At 45.3% G+C, this 23,342-nt stretch overlaps 1 protein-coding gene across 1 annotated transcript in view; it reads left to right on the top strand.

Annotated features, from left to right (window-relative positions):
• Positions 1–271: 271 nt before the first annotated feature.
• CCDC6 (coiled-coil domain containing 6) overlaps positions 272–23,342 on the top strand; it is a 120,489-nt gene continuing 97,418 nt past the window's right edge. The window contains exon 1 of the mRNA XM_032137934.2: positions 272–902. Coding sequence (XP_031993825.1) covers positions 600–902 — 303 coding nt within the window. The 5' untranslated portion in view covers positions 272–599. The remainder of the gene's footprint in view (positions 903–23,342) is intronic.

Genomic DNA, 23,342 nt, shown 5'->3' with positions numbered 1-23,342 from the left:
TCGGCGGAAGATGGGGCCACAACACGGTAGAGAATGGGTGCCGGAGCCCGGCTGACCTTTCCACGTGTCCTCGGCACCTGCGAGGCTGGTGGGGCATCAGGTTTCTTTTTTCTCGGGGCGGGCGCGAGCCCGGAAGAGGCTGGGCGGCCGTGGGCTTAGATCAGGGGGCTTGGAGGCCCTCCCTTGGAACACGTGTGGCTGGCGAGCTGGTGGTGCGGGGGCAGTCCTTGGCTTTCCCGCACCCGCAGTGCCTGCGCGTTCCCAGCCCGCCCGTGGTCACCAGGCGGCGGCGGGCGGGTCCCCGAGCTTTCAGCCAGCTTTGCTGGGCGGCCTAGGGAGCGCGCCTGGCCCGGCTGGAGCGAGCCCCAGTGCAATACTGCCCAAGCCCGGGCGGGGTCTCTGTTCTCTGGCAGAGGAGGTCCCTTGGCAGCGGGAAGCGCCCTCTCTTTCTCTCGCCGCCGCTCCGAGTCTGCGCCCTGGTGCCAGGCGCTCAGCTCGGCGCTCCCCTGTGCTCGCCCGGCGCCCACTCATTCGCAGCCCGGCCTTCGTCGCCGCCGCCTCCCTGCTGCTCCTCCTCCTTTCCCTAGCCCGCCGCGGCCATGGCGGACAGCGCCAGCGAGAGCGACACGGACGGGGCGGGGGGCAACAGCAGCAGCTCGGCCGCCATGCAGTCGTCCTGCTCGTCGACCTCGGGCGGCGGCGGTGGCGGCGGGGGAGGCGGCGGCGGTGGGAAGTCGGGGGGCATTGTCATCTCGCCGTTCCGCCTAGAGGAGCTCACCAACCGCCTGGCCTCGCTGCAGCAAGAGAACAAGGTGCTGAAGATAGAGCTGGAGACCTACAAACTGAAGTGCAAGGCACTACAGGAGGAGAACCGCGACCTGCGCAAAGCCAGCGTGACCATCGTGAGTGCCCCCCGGGGACGCGCCGCAGCGCCGACCTCCGCCCGCCCCGGGAGGGGCTGCACCCGAATCCAGCCAACCCGTAGTCTTCCCCAGATTCCCGGGGACCCTCTGAGAGCACACTCCCTGCGGGGACCTGCTGGCCTCCAGGAGGAGAGGGAGGTGTCCCTTCGGGGCCACGCGGGTCTGTCCTCCTCGGGGGGCTGAGGACCTTTGCGCGGTGCGGGGGAAGGCTACTGTGGCAACCATTCATGGTCCCTTTTGGCCTCTGGAGAGGAGGCCCCTCCGGGGCTGGGCTGGAGGCTGGCGGCGTGGCTGGGGGGCGGGGTAGGACTTTTTTCAGCCCTAGCATGTTTGAGGGGTGCGTCCAGAATCTGGGGAACCCCAGGTCGAGAGAGAGGGAGGAAGCTGGGATCTCTTACTGGGTCCTGGCTTGGAGTGTGGGGGTTCGCAGCTGGGCTGGGCACTAAGCTGGCATCTGGACGGCGCTAGCTGGATCGCCCGGGGAGGGGGCGGGAGAGAGTGGCCGGGAATCCGGGAAGTGGAGTTTTCTGGCCAGGATCGAGAGAGAAGGGCGGGTACGGCGCTAATGCTCCCACCTCTATTGGAAGCTCTTTGCTTTGGGTTGGGAGGGTGGACGGTTTACAGCGAGGAGAGTGCAGCATCCACGCCTGGACAGGGCTGGGGCCGAAACCAGGGGAAGGGTAGTGACTGTGACTCCCTGGCTGAGCCAGAGGTACGTGTGTTTGCTTCATTCGTGGAGTGGTTAGAAGTATCTTGCTTCTGAGTCTAGATACTGGAGAACAGGCCATCTGTTCTGTTTCTACCTGTTCCCTGGAGGCTGCCCAGAAAAGGTTAAGCTTGGGTCTGTAGGTCTCTCTCCTGATGTGGCAGGCGTTTAGAAAGGCCCCTATAGCAGTGATGAGGCGAAACGTAACTAGAAAAAGTACACTGTGTACTCTCACCTATCATCCCTGCCAGCTCACCACATCATTAACATGCAGGATCCCCACACAGACAACTGTATTCAAATCAAAAGTTTCCCAGCCAGAAGCAGAGAAGAAGATGTCAAGAAATCAAGGGGGATAAATGGCCATAGCTGCTGCAAAATAGCGGATTAGGCTGAACTTTGAAATGAAGAAAAAGGGATGAATTTGGGGATGGAGGGTCACACCTTGGAAATAGGGCAAGTTTAGGATGCCCCTTGTGCCAGGAAATAGCCTTCGGTGGAGGAGCCTGTGTATATGTGTGTGCACGCGTGTGTACACCCCCAATGTTGGCTCATACATGAGAACTAGATGGCATTCCTAATTTGTGTAGAAAGCAAGTTGCAAGTTAAGTGTGATCAGTAGCCTAAATAGCAGTTGATTGTAAAAAGAAACTTTTCATACTCAAATCCAATTTTGGAGAATGAAATTGGAGCAACTTTCATCTGAGATGGTAAAGTTCTTGAAGTGCCCTTTTGGTAGGAAGGGTGGGGGGGGCGGGGAATTTGCAGAGGCAGCCACTTCCAAGCCTCCTATGCAGCTTTCTTGGCTGACAGAGATGTCTTTGCTGAGTGGGGGTTAAGAAGAGAGGGAAGTTGGTGGAGGCAGTTTGTTTAAGGTTTGAGTTAGTAAATGAGAGGGTTAGTCTCTTGGAGATTGTGAGACATGGAAAGCAGTAAAACTTGCATGAAGCAAAACAGCCTTTTGCATGCAGTGGGCAATTCAGGCTGGTTTTGTTTGGATGGGAGGAATGAGGGATGCAGAGACTATGAAAGGGTTATCTGTTTGACACTTAGACCATATTATAACTAGGTTTGTAAATTGTACTTGAACATGTTGGCTTTGCAGGAACAAATGTGTTCATTCCCGGTGTTTAAGATCAGAGGCCTTCTGAGTACTTGGCTAGAAGAGCATATAAGGTGGTGGCTTTTTTTCTTTGAGCATTTACCCGTAGCTAACACTAACATCCAACCGAATATACTTTGTGAAATGTCGTGTGGTGTTAATGAGTAAAGTTAAAATTGTTTTAGATGACACTGCACAAGTACCAGAAGCCTCTCAGTTCTTTAATCTCTGACTAATATATTCAGGGAGACACATAAAAAAGTGCTTGTGGTTCGCCTGGTTTCCTAATACTTGGCAGTTGTTACTAAGGAGCTGAATGATAAATGCAGAAAAGAGATTCCGTCAAGATTTTGCAGGTTTTGTTAACTGACCTAGGATCCAGATTCTGTGGGGGGTACGTTTGACCTCTCAGGTATGTAATGTGGGAGGAGAAATTTATGTGACTCCATGAAATGGGTCTGTTAATGTAGAGAGTCCATTGAACAACACTTAAGTAGTTTATGTCAAGGTTAAGCTGTACAGTCCCTGACATCGCTGACTTAAGCATTAACCTTGCTAGTGGCAGTCTAGGAAGTTTCTGATAATTAAGTGCTAGTGGCAGTCTAGGAAGTTTCTGATAATTAAGTGAAGGCCTTGTTAGATTTTTCACTATTTTAGTTAATTTGAAGGGAAGATGGTACCATAATTCTGGTGATTGCCTTCTTGGCTCTTTTTAGTTCTAATTATGGTATTAACGTTCATGTCCTTGGGCACTAAAGGTGATTGTGGCCTTCTTTTTCCTTGAGCATGTTCAGGAAGGCACATTGCCTTTTTGCTGCACCCTGGGGAAGAGACGGGCTTTTTTTTTCCCCCTACTTGTTTTGTTTTTTAATAGACTTTATTTTTTTTAGAGCACTTTCATCTTCACAGTAACACTGAACGTAAAGTACAGAGATTTCCCACGTAACCCCTGCCTTCACGCAGGCGCAGCCTCCTCCATCATCAACATCTTTCATCATAGTGGTCCATTTGTTATAGTCAGTGAACCTACATTGATACATCATTATCACCCAAAGTCTAGAGTTTACTTGGTCTTGTATATTCTATGAGTTTAGACAAATGTATAATGACATGTGACCACCATTATGGTATTACGCAGAGTTTTTCTGCCCTGGAAGTCTTCCACGCTCTGTTCATCTTTCCCTCCCTGCTAACTCCTGGCAACCACTGATCTTTTTACTCTCTCCTTAGTTTTGCCTTTCCCAGATGTCATATAGTTGGAATCATACAGTATGCAGCCTTTTCACTTAGTAAATGCATTTAAGTTTCTTCCATGTTCCCCAACTCCTATGTCTTGTCTTCTGTTCAGAGTTAAATAGTATTTCATTGTTTGGATGTATCATAATTTATCTATTCACCTCCTGAAGGGCATCTTGGTTGTTTCCACCTTTTGGCAATTATGAATAAAGCTGCTGGAAATATTCATGTGCAGGGTTTTGTCTGGAAAGATATCAGTTCGTTTGGGTAAATTCCAAAGAGCATGATTGCTGAATTATATGGTAAGAGTATGTTTAGTTTTATAAGAAATTGCCAAACTGTCTTCCAAAGTGGCTGCACCGTTTTTCATTCCCACCAACAATGAATAAGAGTTGCTCTGGCGGGGCCGGGCGTGGTGGCTCACGCCTGTAATCCCAGCACTTTGGGGAGGCCAAGGCAGGCGGATCACCTCAGGTCAAGAGTTCGAGACCAGCCTGGCCAACATGGTGAAACCCGTCTCTACTAAAAAAAATACAGAAAAATTAGCTGGGGGTGGTGTTGCATGCCTGTAATCCCAGCCTCTCTGGAGGCTGAGGCAGGAGAATGACGTGAACCCAGGAGGTGGAGGTTGCAGTGAGCCAACATCGTGCCACTGCACTCCAGCCTGGGCGACAGAGCCAGACTCCATCTCAAAAAAAAAAAAAAACAAAGAGTTACTGTTGCTCACCAACATTTGCTGTTGTCAGTGTTCTAGATTTTGACCATTCCAATAGGTGTATAGTAATATCTCTGTTATGCCCTTTTTAAAGCCAAGTCCAAAGGCTAATAGAAGCTCTTAACCAATGGTCTCTTCTGGTATGTAAGCGGCTATTCTGGTCAAACTACCCATTTAATGAACGACTAGTTTCATGGGCCTGTGTTCTCAGTATCTGTGTAATAGCAGTAAACATCATCTGTGGGAGAGAATCAACAGTAAGAAGTCTTTCAGTCGTGTCCACAAGTGCCCAGTGCACCTGTGAGTTACAGCCTGCCCTAGGCCATTTTATTTGGGGCTTAAAAGTGGAATAGAATATTTTGAATGATTATTCAATTTTCCCCATTAAGTCAGCAGGGGAATCAGGCTACTGATTACAGATCATAATTTCTTTTTTTTGGAGTAGGGAAAATAAACAAATGCATAGTCACCTTTTTGAGTAGCTTTTGTATGTTAGGCCAGATCTGTTGGTTTGTCCTATGAGTGAGAATGTGATTGTGGATTATATGATTCAGTGTAGTGAGGGTTATCGCAGGGTGGTGGTCTTAGGGGTGGTGGTCTTAGGGGTGGTGGTCTTAGGGGTGGTGGTCCTAGGGGTGGTGGTCCTAGGGGTGGTGGTCTTAGGGGTGGTGGTCCTAGGGGTGGTGGTCTTAGAGAAGGTGAGGAAATGCAATTGTGGGCAGTAATTGGATGGCTTCAAAGTTCTCAACTAGTTGCTGGCATTCTCTGTGTATAAGCAGGGCCTCAGGTGGTTCTCCAGGGTGTGTACCTCTCTCAGGCAGTTTCAGACCTTTGGTATGTGTTTGGTTTGGAAATCAAGGCCTATAATAAATCACTGATATTTAAGTGTCTGACTGTAAAATTAATCCTTTATTGTAAGTTAAGGGAAATACAGAAGTACAAGGTGTTTTGAAGTTATAATAGAAAAATATGTTGGTCTGGCATGATTAGAAAACCTTGCTATTTTAAACATCAACAGTGTAATGGTTTCATTAACCAATAAAATCTGCCATATAGTTGATGTTGTGTATTTTGGATTATTTACCCTGGAAGTCTAATATGTTATTTTCAATTTTTAAGACTTTTGTCAGACTCTGAAGCTACAAATCAATATTGCCTTTATAAATGTGAGGATGAGAGTATGATGTCTTTTTTCCCCTCATTTAGAAAAGTATTTCTTAGATTCTTATGGAAACACCCAACTTTAGACACAACTTTGAGGAAAATATGACCTCACAGTTAGGTCTAACTGTACACAAGTCTTCTTAAAGAGGCCATTCTCCTATTTCTTCAGCATTTACGAGTTTTTCACATTTGTAAGTATCTTCTATGTGTTTCATATACTCTATTTGTACTTAATTTTCAAAAACCTTTTTTGTGTGTGTGTGTGTGTGTGACAGCTTTATTACCCAGACTGGAGTGCAGTGGTGTGATCTCAGGTCACTGCAACCTCTGCCCCCCAGGTTCAAGTGATTCTCATGCCTCAGCCTCACTAGTAGCTGGGACTACAGGCATGCGCCACCATGCCCACCTAGTTTTGTATTTTTAGTGGAGGTGGTGTTTACTATATTGTCCAGGCTGGTCTTGGAACTCCTGGCCTAAAGTGATCCACCCACCTCTGCCTCCCAAAGTGCTAGGATTACAGGCGTGAGCTACCGCGCCCAGCCAAAAGCTGAAATTTTAAAGGTCATGACAGTCTTTTACAGTGCTGTCCTATTTGCTAGAGTGGGGAATTATTAGAGAAGCCACAGTATCTGGTTTGTGGTGACTCTTGTTCAGGACCAGGGAGGCTGGTCTACAGCAAAAATCGGAGGTAGTCATTGCTTGCTTGAAAATATTGAATGGCTCCCCATTGTCCTTGGATCCAGGTAAACCTTCTGGTGGTTTACCAGACTCTGCATGATTGGAATGCCCTGCTTGCTTCACAGCCACACCCCTTACATGCTTTTAGCCCAGTGTGCATTCTCTAAGCTCTCACTTCACTCCTTTACTACTAGCACCCAGAACTTCAGTAGATTTCCTCTGGCTCCTCAATGGTGCCGCTTGTCCCCTTAAATGTTGTTCTGTATCCCTCCCCTCTTCTCTACCTTGTCAGTTGAAATAGACTGTACTGCCTTCTCCACCTGAACCCCTTCCTGGTATGCCCTGATACTTTCTCTTTGTCAGCCACACACCGGGGTATGCACCTGCTTACGTGGTTCCATAGACCCCGCCCCCCACCCCCAGTCACTGACACTCGACCACTGAGATCTTTCCCAGTTCATGCGTAAATTTCTCTGAGGGCAGAATTTGCCTTGTTCATCGCATTCCTCAGTGCTTGGCATGCGAGAAACACTCAGAAATTTGTTGAGCTGGCTCCAGAGGCACGGGTATGTGTGTACTTGTTTCTTTCTGTGATGAAGGTGCCAAACTCTCTTTGGGACCTAGTCTTCATAGAGCCACTCCCCTGCCACAACAGCAAACACTTTCTTTACCATAGTTGATGAAACAGACCAGATATGTGAATGGATACATTGTATACTTTGGGGGACCATTACAATCAATGTGCCCTTGCCTTCTAGCTTTGGGTGATGTGGGCTACCTTGCAGCATACACCTGGGCATTCCTGATAACATTTTATCTGAAAGGGGACAAAGTATTTTCAGGTTCTCCTTTCTAAGTGTTTCTGAGCAAGGCTTGGAGGAAAAAGTAGCCCCGTTGGAAGTGTTCAGATTTGCTGCCTTGGTTTTGGTGTTGGTGGCAGATCATTCCAGGCGTTTCCTATGACTCTTCAGTGTTGAAATGCACCACTGGGAAACAACTCTGGCCCCATTGCAGGGGGATGCAGTGATGCAAATAAATACTGGTGACCTGTAGCAGTGATGGGGGAAGCATCTGAAAACAGGGTAGGGGGATTGTTGAATTCTTATGTCTGCTGTGTCTTGCAGAGACACAAGTGTCACCACAGTGTATTTGTGTGTGTGTGTTTTCCTTAAATCATGCCTTGCTGAAATAATTGTGTTTACACTTCAAAATGCTAATCCAGGCCGGGCGCGGTGGCTCACGCTTGTAATCCCAGCACTTTGGGAGGCCGAGGCGGGCGGATCACGAGGTCAGGAGATCGAGACCACGGTGAAACCCCGTCTCTACTAAAAATACAAAAAAATTAGCCGGGCGTGGTGGCGGGCGCCTGTAGTCCCAGCTACTTGGAGAGGCTGAGGCAGGAGAATGGCGTGAACCCGTGAGGCGGAGCTTGCAGTGAGCCAAGATCCCGCCGCTGCACTCCAGCCTGGGTGACAGAGCGAGACTCCGACTCAAAAAAAAAAAAAAAAAAAAAAATGCTAATCCAAACCACTGAACTGCAGTCAGGCTGAGTAAGGAATAATAGTAATCTTTTCTGTCCCCTCTGCATACTTTTTTTCCTTAGTGGGTAAGTGTTGCTTTTTGTTTTCAATCACATTGTGGTTGTTTTCAGGTATATCGAATTGTCAAAGTTGGCAGAGTGAATGTTCACAGGTTCAGTATGTTCCTGCTTGGTGATGGTTGCAATTTTCTTGACAGAGGAACTAATCCTCTGGAAAATATTTTTAATCGTGAGGATCTTGGGGTGGTGTTAACTTGCAGATTCTTCCTACTTCTCCAAGGCTGTCAAATTTTCTTATTTTTATGGCTGTGAAATGCACAGCTGTGAAGTTTATTCCAACCTTGATACCAGTAAATTGCAAAGGTCACTTTGTGTAGGTTCTCTCTTTAGGGATAAGTATTCTTTAAAAAAAAGGGTTAATATGATTGATGGTCATTTAGAATTAACCCTCCGCTTTACTTATTGGTTCCTAGATCAGACATATGGAGTGCAATTTAATGATTACAGTTCATTACAATACTCATTTGTTTTTTGCTGGGTGATTTTTGTGGTCTCCCCTCTCTGCCCCGCCTTTGTTGCTTCAGTAAGGTACAAAATGGCATGTAATAAATAAAATAAATATAGCCTCAAAGAGGCAGGATTCAGCCGTCAAGTGCTTATAATACTGTGTGCTAGATACAAATATCCAAAAGGAATGTTAGGGCTCTCCCAGTAGTATAGCGAGGATTGCACTTGACTTTCATTCAGCCTGGCCCTGGCCTGGTGCTGTAGGGAATACAGAGCAGAGGGAAACAGCCTTTCTCTCCAGCCTTGGGGCTTGTGCAGTGCAGAAGGAACCAACACACACATGGACGCAGGAAGGGAAGCTTAGGCTGACTCCTGTAGGGGTTCCCAGGGAGGGGAATTTTACCTTCCAGCTTCCAAAATGAAGTTCATCTATCTCTGTGAATATCTTTAAGGATAACAAGTTATCACATTCATTCACAGTTTAATTAGCTTGCAGTTTATTTTGTAAGGCAGAGATGGGGAGAGCTGTTGCTCAATTTATGCTGAGGTGGCACTGGGAGGCTTTTGGTTTGTTTTTAATTTTCATTTTTATGTGATGATTGAAAAGAAATGTCATTGATATTTTAATTTCATAATCTGCATCTGTCAGTACATGGAAATTATCTAGGTGATTTTTTCCCCCCTATTCCTGTTTCTTTCATGGAATAATGGTGGATGGACGGAATTTCTCAAGTTTTTAATCCGAAACTATCTGAAAGCAAAGACTTCTTGCAGTAAAATTAGAGGTACTATTTTATAGGAAATTTTGAATTCTAGTTTTTTACAAAAGCAGTGCTGATTGATGTGCTAATCTTCCATGCATCTGTTCCAGATCAATCTAGCCTTGCGATGCCAGGTGTGTGTCCAGAGTGATCTGGGTAATACCCACCAGGGCATCTCAGGGCACTGAGGATCAAATGAGGCCACTTGGTACTGCAGAGCAGAGTTGGGATGTTCAGCCAGGCATAGGTCATCATTCAAAAAGTTTTCCATAGGAGGAAGGACGAGAGTAAAAGAATGAAAGCAGTAGGTATTATGGGTGAGCTAAAGAAAATTCTTAGAAATCTAGTTACCCGTGTTAAACACTTCACCTGTTGCTTCTATAAGTGAACAGTTTGAGTCTTTTGTGCTGTCTGCTTGTTGAGATTGAATTAGAGAGGCTAAAAGGGACAGATTTGAGAGAAAAATAATTATACCTGGAGTTTCATATTGAAAACTTTTCAACTGATGAAATTACTTGTATGCAAGCTTGACTTTTTAAAAAATTATCCTAATAGGCCAGGTGTGATGGCTCACGCCTGTAATCCCAGCACTTTGGGGAGGCCGAGGTGGGCGGATCACCTGAGGTCGGGAGTTTGAGACCAGCCTGACCAACATGGAGAAATCCCTTCTCTACTAAAAATACAAAAAATTTGCCGGGCATGGTGGTGCACACCTGTAATCCCAGCTACTCGGGAGGCTGAGGCAGGAGAATCGCTTGAACCCGGGAGGCAGAGGTTGCAGTGAGCCGAGATTGCACCATTGCACTCCAGCTTGGGCAACAGGAGTGAAACTCCATCTCAAAAAAAAAAAAAAAAAATTATCCTAATATACCAACTCAAATGATAACTTTTATTCTACTGAGGGATATTTTTTGTGGGGTGGAGTTCTTCATTAGACCAGAGTTTATCCAAACAAAGACATCTGTTGAGTCAAAACGTCGTGTCTTCACTTCATTTAGTAGCCCTACTAATCTTTGAGGAAAAAATTGACTAGGTGATTTTATTGTTTTTGTTAACCAAAGAGTACTGTTTTAAGTGTATCTCCATAAAGTAGAGTAAGACTTCTTCAGGTTCAAATTACTACCTGGTAAGGGTTTATGTCCCTTGGAAAGTATATTAACTGTTTTATGCCATTTTGAACCTTGCATGCATGGAGTTTATATTGTGAAATACCTTAGGTACCCAGAGAAGAGTACCAGTGACTTTTTTTCCTTTTTTTTTTTTTTGTGGTAAAAACATATACAACATATAATTCACCATTTTAACCATTTGTAAGTATACAATTCAGTGGCTTTAAGTACATTCATAGTGTTTTGCAACTATCACCATTATCCATCTCCAGAACTTTTCATCATCCCAAATGGAAATTCTGTCCCCATGAAACTATAACACCCATTTTTTTCCTCCCGGTAAACCTCTATTCCTAGTGACTTTTAATTTTTTTTTTTTTTTTTTTTTTTTTAAAGAAAGACTTACTCTGGTCTACAAAAGCTGCTAGCTGCTTTTTACTGTCCTGCTCTTGAAGTTATAAATTTGGACCTTAAGTGTTGATGTCTTATTTTAACTTAAGTTTGTACTGCCTGTTAGCTGTCCCATATATGGTTCTTTTCTGTCACTCAGCAAATGTGCAGTGCCCTAGCCCTACGCCCAGCTCTGGGCTTGGTGCCAGTAAGCACCCAGATGTGGAGATGCTGGATGAGGGAATAACCCATGGCTAGAGCTTGTCCTCCAGGAGGGAAGGGTCTTCCCCCCATATCTTCCCCTCGACACTTCACAGATCATGGTTGCTTTTTATTTTTTATTTTTAATGAAATGTATGCATTTAATTTCCTTGATAGCATTTGGAATAAACTGTAATTTTATTTTTTAAATTACTTATTTTTATACTCACAGGTGCAGTTTATTACAGGGAAAGGATGCAGGTTAAAATCAGTCAAGGGAAAAAGCATATAGGGCAGAGTCTAGGAACGTTTTTCATTGTGGAGCTTCTAGTTATCCTCTCCCCGTGGAGTGTGCACAGCATTTCTTTCCTGGCAACAACATGTGACAATACACATGGGGTATTGCCAACCAGAGAAGTTCGGCCAAGCCTTGGGGTGCAGAATTTTTACTGGGGCTCCATCATGTAGACGTGGTCGACCATCCACAGGGCAGATCTCAGTTTCCAGGCCCTGAGAAGGCTGTGTTGATACCACATGGCCTAAAGCGCTCAGGCTGAATCACACTCTTAGGCTTTCCAGTGTGATCCAACGCCCTCAGGTAAACAAAGACACTCTTATCAGGCATGACCTTCCAAAGGGTTAGAAATTGCCTCCAGAAATTCTGAAAGCTTACAGAATTTTTATTCACCACTGTTGTCCCACTTCCAAATCTTTGTGTTGCTGTGATAACAGTGAATGTTTATCCAGTACTTACTATGGGTTAGGTACTATTGGAAGGGGTTTGCATATATCCTCTCATTTAATCCTCACCACAGTCCTATACGATCAGTACTACTGTTTATCCATAGCCATAAGCCTACAAATTTAGGCCCAGAAAGCTTGTATCACTTGCCTGAGGTCCCATGACTATGAGATGGGACTGGGATTTGAGCCCAGGTCTGACCTCAGAGCTTCTACAGTCTGTGGGAGGATGGCATATAAATTAATTTAGGGACAGGCCTTTTTGTTTGGTCGGTTTTCTTTGAGACAGGGTCTCGCTCTGTCACACAGGCTGCAGTGCAGTGGTGCCATCATTGTTCACTACAGCCTCGACCTCTTGAGCTCAGGTGATCCTCCCACCTCAGCTTCCGGAGTAGCTGGGACTACAGATGTGTGCCACCACTCCTGGGTCATCGTTATTATTATTTTTTGTAGATGATGTTACGATGTTGCCCAGGCTAGTCTTGAACTCCTGGGCTCGAGCCATCCTTTCACCTTGGCCTCCCAAAGTGCTGGGATTACAGGCATAAGATACCATGCACAGCCCAAGGACAGTTTTATCTTCATCTTGTTGTAGGCATTTTCCTATTAGAAGTTCCTATACAGTTCTGTTCAGTTAGGATAGTCAGGGCTGCTCCTTTGCCACAGCAAATTCCCAGGATGCTGGGCCTAAGGGAATGTTGCCAGGGTAGCAAACTCCCTGTCTTAGAAAATAAATAACAATAGAGAAGAGTTCCTTCATCGCATGGGGGACAGTCTGTGCTCCCCTTTCTGGCTCAGTTGCCTTCCAGTTGGGCCTTGGTCTACTCCACTCCTGCACCCTGTTCAGCTACCCCAGGATATTGCCACCTCTTCACATAGCATAGCCTTATGGATTCCCCCCGCCCCTCCCCATCCCAGTCTGGAATCCGTTTCTTCCTTTGCATTTATGTTACAATCTTACTTAAAAATAGTCTGACTAGCACAGTACGAGTGGGTTTTTTTTTTTTTCCCAGCAAACATGAGTGTCTGCTGTATGCCAGGCAGTGTGCCTGTATATAACAACTGGGATGATTTTGTGCTGGTGGTGTTGGTGGTGGGCCCCTTGATTCAATCCAGGAGTGGAGGCAGAGTTAGAGAGCACAGGCTCTGGAATGAGGAGATTTCTTAGTCACGATCTAAAGGATAAATTGAAGTTAATTTGAAAGAAGTAGGGGGCTGAGTAATGGTTGGACAAGGCACTCCTCCCACACCCAGGCAGAACCTGAATGCCCAGAGAAAAATGAGGATGGGAGGAGAGCAGTGCCCAGCTGGGCAACTCTGGGCTGTGAACCTGGATTCCCTTCAGGAGCTCACTACAGAAGGGCGGGGGAACCATAAGAGCATTTCTGCCCCTTGGAAATCCACTCTGGCTACTTGGTGCAGACATTTGTGTCTTTTTGATGAAATATTTGAAGGCAGGTATCTTGTTATTTATCATTAGTAGGATGACTTGTCTTATTCCATGATAACAGTTGCCACATATTGCAGTCTTGTGGTGTTTCTGGGTACAGTTCTCAACCCTTTACCATTAGGGACTCATTAACTCCTCAGGACAACCCTTTGTGATCTCAGTGTCACCAATGAAAGACATGAGGCACAAGGAGTCTCAGCAACCCCTTGAAGATCGCAGTAAGCAGCAGAGCAGGAGATTGAACACAGCAGTTGGACAGTACCTTGCATGGTGACTGCCATGTAAAGACCCTGCCATTTGAAGGGTCATTTGTGTTTTCCATAGCCTTAACACAGCTGTTCAATAAAGTTTGTGGAATTGATTTTGGGAACTGCTCACTTTTCTTTGTAAAGTCTTCGATGGAGAACCATAGCTTAAAGTATAAGACTTTGAATGCACAAATTTATCAAACAGTGCTCATTGTATGTATGTATGTATGTACGTACGTACGTACGTATTTATGTATTGTTTGTTTGAGACAAAGTCTCACTCTTTCACCCTGGCTGGAGTGCAGTGGGGTGATCTCAGCTCACTGCAGCCTCTGCCTCCTGGGCTCAAAGCGATCATCCCACCTCAGCCTCCTGAATTGCTGAGACCACAGGCGTGCACCACCATGCCCGGCTATTTGTTTCTTGGATTTTTTTTGTAGAGACATGGTTTCACATGGTTACCCAGGCTGGTCTCCAGCTCCCAGGCTCAGGCGATACTCCCACCTCAGCTTCCCAAAGTGCTGGGATTATAGGCATAAGCCACCATACCCGGCTGCTCAGTGAATTTAAAAGTGAAATCACTGGTGTAACCACCACCCTGCTTAGGATACATGCAATTGTCAACACCCCTGAAACTGTCATGTGCTCTGTTCCAGTCAGTACCCGCCCCCTGCAAAAAGTAACCCTGTTCTGACTTATCTCAATATATTTAATAGATTTGTTTTGCTAGTGTTTGAACTTCATATAAATGGAACTATACAGAATGTATTTTGTGTGTCTGGATTCTTTGATTATCTTAGTTCCTTCACTAATATTAAACAGTATCCATGCAGTGCATATAGTGGTAGTTCTTTTTTATTGCTGTGCAATGGTCTGCATGAGTATCTGTGAAATTATTTTCAGTTTTAGAGTCAGCTTCCTGGGCTGCCCCACCCCCTTCCCTCAGTATTAGTGCTGGGCAGCGGGATGACGTGAAAGGAGTGTGGCACAGCAGAGGACATACAGGCCCTGCAGGACTTACTTATGTGCTTATTAATTGAGATTCTGGCTACCCTACTAGCTAAGTTATATTGCATTTAGGGCCTTTGAGCCTTGGTTACTTACCTGATAAGAGACTGTAGAGTTAACACAAATCTTGCTCTCATCCCACAGTTATGAAGATCAAATGAGATTGATACACAGAGGAAAATTTTGGGGTAATGTGTGAGTTATTCCTGTAGAAAATGATATTAAATATTATTAGTACTTCCCCACCCCCTTCTATTGTCCTCCAAAATACATTTCAAAATCATTCCTGCTCTAGATAATCCTGTAAGATGATGGTAGAAAAATAACCTGTTGAAAGCTGAGCGGGGGTGGTTGAGGCAGCACCAAGCTCCCTGTGCACCGCAGGTTGGGGAGCCTCGCAGCCTGGCTTCTAACGGCCCATGTTTCTCTGGTGCTTGGGGATGCCTGGGAACTGAGCGGGTTTCCGAGGGTTTGGTGAGCCAGGATTATACCAGTCTGTGTGGCTGTGTAAAAGTAACAGGACTGCAGGAGGTAAGCACCCTTCCTAAAAGATCTGTTTTTTTTTCTCTATAGGTCAGTTACAGAGCTCTTTCCATTGTGTTTTTTGAAAAAGTACACGTTTTCTGACTTTAATACTATCAGCAGACCGAAGACTGTCAAAGCTGGCCTCTCTGATAGAGACTTTTGACCCTCTTTGATGGGAGTATGGGTTCTAGAAGGTGGACTTTGATGGGCAACGCCCTAGTGCCACTTCTCCTTAGCTGCTGGTTTAAAGAACAGAAACAAAAACATGAATCTTTGAAATGGACTGACTTTGCAGGATTGCAGTCGCCAAATGACGGAAGGACAACCCCTGGTGATGGGCCAGGGTGGTCTGTGGGAGGCAATAGTTTTCTCTGCCAGGGACTCCTCAAGTGACCTCTTTTCTTTGTTGCCTCTGGATTGCTCTCTAGCCTGGGGACTTTTTGAAGGTTGAGGAGCATGCTTTTCCCCAAACTACTATTAATATTTTGGTTGTATTGACTTTTGGTATGGTAAGAGAGGGCAAGGAGGATATTTTATCTGATTGAGGAACTCTGCTTGCATTGTAAATAAACAAGGTAAAGTAAGCTCAAGACTGCCCTTCCCTCTTTTGCTGTTGTCTATCCATCAGAGTTGTGGGGGCCCTAGCCGAAACTATTGGAGCCTTTTGGTTTCTCTGCCTCCCTCTCTGCTACTTGTCTGGACACCTTCTCGTTGAACTCTTTTTCAGGTAAGGAAGATTAGTGCCAATGACAGTCATCCCTTCCGTGGTTGGTTCTTACTTGGCCCAGAGCCTCGTAGCTCTGGGTGATTGCTGCCTGACAGTGATGTGTAAAGGGAACCAGGATTCGCTTGTTAGGCCACAAATGAAAACCAGTAGGCTTTACTGCTTTCCATAAGTACAGTGTATTCTTTCCCCAGTTCTCAAAGTCTTCTATAGGTTCTATTGCTTTTGTTTTTATGCTTCTTTATTTTATGTGTTGCAGATTAGCATTCTCTATTAGGCTGTGTGAATTTTCTCTCCTTTCAATTTTATTCATTAACTGCTTTCTGATTTTCCCACCCTAGGGTGCTTTGGCAGAACTTGGAATAACGGAAGTGACTTGGAAACCAAGTAGGATTACCCGTTAGCAAGTAAAAATGCAGGATGCACAACTGTATTTCAGTTAGAAATAAACAGTGAATTATTTTTTAGTATACATATGTCCCACATGTTGCATGGCACCTATATATACTAGAAAATTATTTGTTGTTGATCTGAAATTGGAATTTAACTGGGCCTCCTGTGTTTTATCTGATAGTCCTAAAACCTAGAGGACCTGTGTTTAAAAATCTGTTTGCCCTGTCGCAAGGACAGAAAACCAAACACCGCATGTTCTCACTCATAGGTGGGAACTGAACAATGAGAGAACACTTGGACACAGGGTAGGAAACACCACACACCGGGGCCTGTCGTGGGATGGGGGGAGGAGGGAGGGATAGCATTAGGAGATATACCTAATGTAAATGACGAGTTAACGGGTGCAGCAAACCAGCATGACACGTATACATATGTAACAAACCTGCACGTTGTGCACATGTACTCTAGAACTTAAAGTATAATAATAAAACGAAAATAAAAATAAATAAATAAATAAAAAAGAAAAAAAAATCTGTTTGCCCCTTCCTTGCTGTGTGAACCTGGGGCAATTTAGCTAACCTCTAAGCCATCTTGCCCTCTTCTCTAAAAAGTGATCATAGTATCTTAGCTCTCCAGTTTTGGGGATAAATGATGTGACTTAGGAAAGCTCTCAGGGTGCATTCAGCACAGTTCTTCCTTTTCCTTCTCAATTCAATAATTATAGATTTGCTTCTTGCCCATTTCTTCCCTTTTCTGTTTTCCTCCCCCACAAACCTGAGACCAGGTTGCTGTCTGAGAAGAAGCCAACGCAGCATCCCCTCCTTTTGCAGCATCCCCTCCTTTGCAGCATCCTCTCCTTTGCAGCATCCCCTCCTTTGCAGCATCCCCTCCTTTGCAGCATCCCCTCCTTTGCAGCATCCCCTCCTTTGCAGCATCCCCTCCTTTGCAGCATCCCCTCCTTTGCAGCATCCCCTCCTTTGCAGCATCCCCTCCTTAGATCCTCCTTTGCAGATCCCACCTCTCGCAGATCCCCACCTTTTTGCAGCTCATTTTGCAGATCCCTTTTGATCCCCCACCTTGCAGCATCCCCTCCTTTTGCAGCATCCCCTCCTTTTGCGGGGCTCTTTGGAGTCTTCTCAGGATGGTGCCTCCACTTCTTCCTCAGCGGCTTTCAGTTTGCTTTCACAGTTCCTGTTCTTCCACACCAGCTTCCTAGTCTCCTCCTCTCTGGAAGCCGTCATTGACTGGATGTCTCAGGTGTCTGCCTTTACTTGGCCACATGTTACGAAACCCCTTGTTTTATGTCTCCTTTCCTCGCCAGCCTGCAGTGGTACTGGGAGAACTGGGCCTCTATGCCTCACCTTCTCTGCGGGACTAGACATCAGTCATGTCTTTTTTGATGAGCCTCAGCTTCCTGAGAAAAGTGTGTTTAGAATTTAGGGTTTGTAGAAGAGCAGCTTGCATTTGGCCCCCAGGTGAGGGGTTTGGCTCTAGAGTTGTGAAAGACCTTCTGAAGAAAAGGCCTGAGCAAGGCCACGCCCTCTACTCTGTTGCAGGCATCACCTCCCTCTGTTGCTTTTCTTTTCTCTTTTTTTTATTTTGAGACGGAGTCTGGCTCTGTCGCCCAGGCTAGAGTGCAGTGGCAAGATCTCTGCTCACTGAGACCTCCGTCTCCCAGGTTCAAGCGATTCTCCTGTCTCAGCCTTCTGGGTAGCTGGGATTACAGGCACCCCCCCCCCCACCACACCCAGCTAATTTTTTGTATTTTTAGTAGAGATGGGGTTTCACCATGTTGGTCAAGCTGGTTTCAAACTCCTGACCTCAAGTGATCCACTCGCTTCAGTCTCCCAAAGTGCTAGGATGACAGGTATGAGCCACTGCGCCCAGCCCCTCTGTTGCTTTTCACCTCTGCAGCTTCACATGCTAATTTACTTCCCACTCGAATGGCAGTTGAGTTTGAGACCCTTGGAGTATGCTGTGGATAATGACTAATGACCGATGTGCACTACCTTGATGTAGCCCTTGAAACAAAACCACAGGGCCAGGGAGAGGACGGGAGTGCAGAGAAGTTAACTTGCCAGGGTCATTCATCTGGTAAGTGGTGGGGGTAGGATTCCTTAGCCTGGCTTGGGAGCCTCTGTTCTTAACCGCACTACATTGTATTTCTAAGACCACCTGCAGCAGTAAGGGTCCATGAAATTCCTTGTAGGAGTTTGGAATATAGCACTGTTTCGTTGTTGCTGCTGCTGTTTGTTTTTTTTTGAAAATCTTTGCCCTATAGTCTAGGCAGTTGCTTTAATTCTTGGTGTCAAATCATTATCAATTTCCTGTCAAAAGAATCCTCCTTCTGTCCCTGAAAGGTGTTTCCAAGAGTCTTCTCTTCTTGTGGCCTTTCTCCTTAACTTGTGTACATTGAGGCACGGATGCATTGATTTAACCCAGCATTTTTCGTGTACATCCTAAGTGCTAACCATGTGCTTGAGATGTCCTTTTAAGATAACAAGGCAGGGTATAAACAATAACTGAGGGCCCTGCCTTGGGCTCCTGGCATCCAAAGCCCAGGAAGACCTTGTGCCTGCCATGAAGGAGCTCAGAGCCTTTTGGAGAGTTGTGGGAAGGCAGTGTCCTCATGGTGAGTGAATGAAGACGGCTAGTTTAGCGTTCAGTGTTCACACAGGAAAACAAACCACGTGGAGTTGAGAGGGAAGAATGTAATTCAGAGATTGGTCATCCCAGTGGTAGAGTTGCTGTGAAGCTGAAGTGGGGTAGGTGACGAGACAACCCAGGGATAAGCAGGAGCAGAACACTGCTCTCACAACTCCTCTGGAGGATAAAGGGAGGAGGTAGTGTTATCAGAGCCCAGGGGCTGCGGTCACCAAGAAGAAGTTGGAACTGCCCTGGGCCTTGAGACGTGGGTGCTGCCCAAGTTGGAGAAAGGGGAGAAATACCCTGAGTTCTCCCTTCCATCCTCCCATCTCTTGCTAGTGCGTCTTATTGGCTGAATCTCATTGGCTGACTTTGGAAACTGGGAGATGCAGCCTGCAGATGTCACCTGTACTTTGCAGAGCAGGAGAGAAAGGCAGTGAGGCATCTTGGGCCAGACAGACCTAGGGCTGGCCCAGGAAGAAATGAATGAATATGGAACTGACTGTGTTTGGCCTGGGCAGCTGTTGAGTACTTTGCGGACAGCAGAAGGTTGGAAGACTCAAAGGTTTTTATTCCTTCAGGAAAACGTGAGTAAAGGGCATTCCAGGGAGAAGGATCAGCATGGATGAAGGCATGGCAGCTTGAAACAGCAGGCTCACTTGTAGCATCCCATGCAGCCCAGAATGGCTGGATTGATATTCGAGGTCTTTCCTATCCATCCTCCTCCTGCCTCAGAAGCCCCTCCCATAGAATGCGTTCTCACGTGTCCCTGTTGTCATTTGTCATTTATGGCTGATGCACATTTTCCTGCAGGGAATGCCAGATGGGAAGCTCTGCACCTGAGTATCTTCCAGGCCAGCTGCTTCTGACACAGAGCATGCACCATGTAGCCAGTGGGGAGCACCTTGGGATGCCTCAATAGCTCTAAAAAGGAATTCATGGGCAGTGCCAGTCAGTTTTGATGGGTGAAGCATGCATGAGTCCCCTGATATTCAAGGGCCCCAGCTCTGATGAGGATGTTGATACCCTGGGAGGAGAAATGGCTGCCCATATTAGTGACTTAGAGGGCTTATCTCGTGGCCCTGCTTGTCTGGCATGCAATCAGACTGTGAGAATACTTTTCTCACATATCCCTCCTGTGAAATTTATTTTTATGATGATAGTGGATTTTGTTTAAGCTTATTTTATTATGGAAATTTTCAAGCATATACAAAACTAGAGTGAATCCACAAACCACCAGCTTCACCCATTATTGACACATAGTCTTAAAATGCTTTCACCATAAATGGTTCAGTTTGCCTCTCTGATAAGGACTTTATAACCACCATACCATTATCATACCAGACAAAATTAGCAATTTTTCCCCTGGGAAATTAGTGTTTGAAAGGTAAACATCACAGGCTTTTCTGTGATCAAAGGTATTATCCTTGCCTCCCCTCTGCTATTAAGCCCTGTGCCCTTAGGCTGCTGGCCCCAGCTCTAACCTTCCTCCCTAAAGCTGTTGACAGCAGGCTTGGAGACCTTTTACCTGCTGCCCTGTTTCCTGGTCCCCAGCTTCTGAGCATCCCAGTTTTGCTGGTTCTGCCCTCAGTAGGTATGCAGACTGGCTTCCCAGCCCCCATGACGAAGCAGCAGAAAGTTTAGGTCACCACTTCACCTGTGTGAAGCAGACCTGGCTTATGTGGTTCTACTATAAGGAAATCTGAAGTGAGGCATCCTGTGCAGCCAGCCTTCCCTGGAAGCTTCTAGCTGAGAAATGTCTGAGCATCTGTGGGGAGTCATGCCCTCGGAAGATGGACTGGCATCTATGGCTTCCAGAAAGTCTGGCGCAGTGCTGTGTGTGAAGCCGCTCAGGGCTGGAGAGCCCCAGACAGGAAGCTGTGGGCAGTATGTGCAGACACGTTTTCTGGACAGGTAGAATAACAAGCAGTCTTTGCCCAGAATCTCCAGCTCTGAAATCTGCAGCTTGGGCAGCATCTATGGAGTGGTTTCAGCTAAATTATTTCATTTGAGTCTCACGGCAAGTCTGTGGGTGTGGGTAGTGTATGCCTCCTTAAAAATAAAGGATCTGGGGCTCAGGTGAAATGCTGTTAAATTATTGGCCAGGGAACAGTGCTGGTAAATGGGACAGTTGGCATTTCCAGGGAGGTGGCCTCACACCCAGGCTAGGGTTCTTTCTCCTCTGTTAGCTCCTTGGCAGAGGAGGAGGTTAAAAAAAGGGTCTGATAGTTCAGCACTTACAAGCAAAGGGCATTCAATTCCAAAATTTCTAAGAAATTCCAATGTTGCTTTTGACCCAGCAACAAAAATTGGGAACCACTAGTCTATACATTTGTGAGTACATATGATAATTTCCTCTGAGGTTTGAAATAATGCCCCATTTAAAAATATTTTTAATATAATTTTTTTGAATACGAAAGACATCACTTGGTATTTGGTCCCCTTCCCTTTAACACAAAAGGTGGTGTATATGATATTATATTCTGTGCTGCCCCTCCCCCTGCCATTTAATTATATTTTGGAGACTTCTCTTTTTTTTTTTTTTTTTTTTTTTTTTGTTTAAACAGTTGCATGGTAAGCCATTGTGTGGGTATCTCCTACCATTGTGCATTTAATGTGTTTTCAGTCTTTTGTCTCAAAATGTCACAGTCACCTTGAACATAGGTCATTTTGTATGTGGGTGAGTGTATCAGAGGGGATAATTCCTAGCCACTCTCTTCAACCATTTCCTTGTGTTAACTCAATCATTGCATCAGTCCTATGAAGTAGCCAGTAGCATATTATCCTTATTTTACAGACAGGAAACTGAGGCTCAGAGAGGGTTGGGTGACTTGCCTGAAGTCATACCCCAGAGAGTAGGAGAGCCAGAATTGACACCTAACTAAGCTAACTGATTCTAGGGAATTCCCTCACTTTTTGATGCTGCCTTTCTTGGTAAATTCACAGAACTGACATTGTTGTGTCGATTGCCCTATATACATGTAATTCGAATAGATGTTGCTTGTACAATTTACACTTCCATTAGTAGGATATGAGAGATATGTGGCCCCATACTGCACTGTCAGAGGGTTTTCTCAAACTGGATTTTGGTAGTCTGGTAAATGGACAGTGACGTATTAGTACAGTCTTTGCATTTCTCTCAAGGGGGTGGATAAGCATCATTTCTCGTGTTTATAAAAGACATTTGTATTCTTTTTCTGTACCTGCCTAGTTGATATCCTTTCTTGTTTGTCTTTGGGGACCTTGGTCTTTCTCGTACCCATTTTTCTTAGAACTCTATATATTACAATGACTTGCTCTTTTTTTTTCAGTTTTGAGTTGCAAAAAAATTTCCCACCTGTCAATTGTCTTTTGACTTGGCTTTCGGTGTTTTTTTGGCCGCAGTGAAAAATTTTTTTTATGGTTTCTTGATGTCATTTATAATCTACAGGAAATATTGCTAACATTTTATGGCAAAACCTTTCTGTATATTTACTTTGGAAAAAGGTAGGACAGACTGCTTTTGTGTTTTTGTTTAAATGATAGTGCATTTAAGACAGATTCAGAAGAGTGCATAGAAGTAGTGATGCCAGATATTCTTTTAAATTGCATAAACAACTTGAACTCACAACTGCACATTAGATACATCTCCTGGTGTCTTTTTACCTCATCCTTCTCTGTATAACACTTTATATTTCATATAAGATCTTGAATTAGGATAATTTCCTCTGACTAGTTGATCAATTACTGAATTGTTTATTTTGGATACTATTATTGTAGCCTCCTTCTTCCTCCAGAAGCTGCTGCTTAAATGGATTCAAGTGTGATTGGCATTATTTTTCTATCCTGGTCCGTTTCAGGCTCTGTTTATCTGGTGGTTTTATTTTACTCTGCAGTATTTTCCATTTCCCCTGCTTAAAGATAGATTTAAAGCTGCAGACCTTAAGTGTAATCTTCTTTCATATTGGCCAGTCTTCTTTGTTCATCTCACAGATATTACAAATAACATACATATCACAAACCTTTGTTCATTCTGCAAATATTTCTGAGGTTATTCTGTATATAAGGCCGTTCTATGCATTGTGCTAAGAGGTTTTGAGACAGTTCCTGCCTCTGGCAGCTGATATTCTAGTTGGGGGGCGGGGCGGGGTTGGAAATAGACATCAGACAACTGATTTCACAGTTACAGAATTGAAACTGTGATAAATCCTTCAAAAGATGTGTTTCTTGGAGGATATGATGGGGGGAACCAGACCAGTTTAAGGCAGCCAACGGAGCTTCCCTGAAGTGACATGTAGGCTGCAATCCCCTGTATATCTTTTTTAGAGTTAACCATAAAGAGAATTGGTAAAAAAAAAAAAATGTTCTGGGCCCAGGGAAGAGGCTATGCAAAAAATCCTGAAAGTGACAGAAGTGCAGGGCAGATTTGAGGAACTGAAAGACGAGTTGTGGTCAGAGTGAGATCGGGATGTGGCCTGAAGCTGGAAGTAGGTGGGGCCAGGTCTGATAGGACTCTCAGTCCTGAATCTTGAATTGGACCTGCATTAGACCACTCTTGAATTAGACTTGAATTATTCCTTGAATTTAATTCAAGAG

Source organism: Hylobates moloch, unplaced genomic scaffold, assembly GCF_009828535.3.
Source record: "Hylobates moloch isolate HMO894 unplaced genomic scaffold, HMol_V3 SCAFFOLD_3, whole genome shotgun sequence".
Lineage (NCBI taxonomy): Eukaryota > Metazoa > Chordata > Mammalia > Primates > Hylobatidae > Hylobates > Hylobates moloch.
This window is presented reverse-complemented; position numbering and strand designations above follow the sequence as displayed.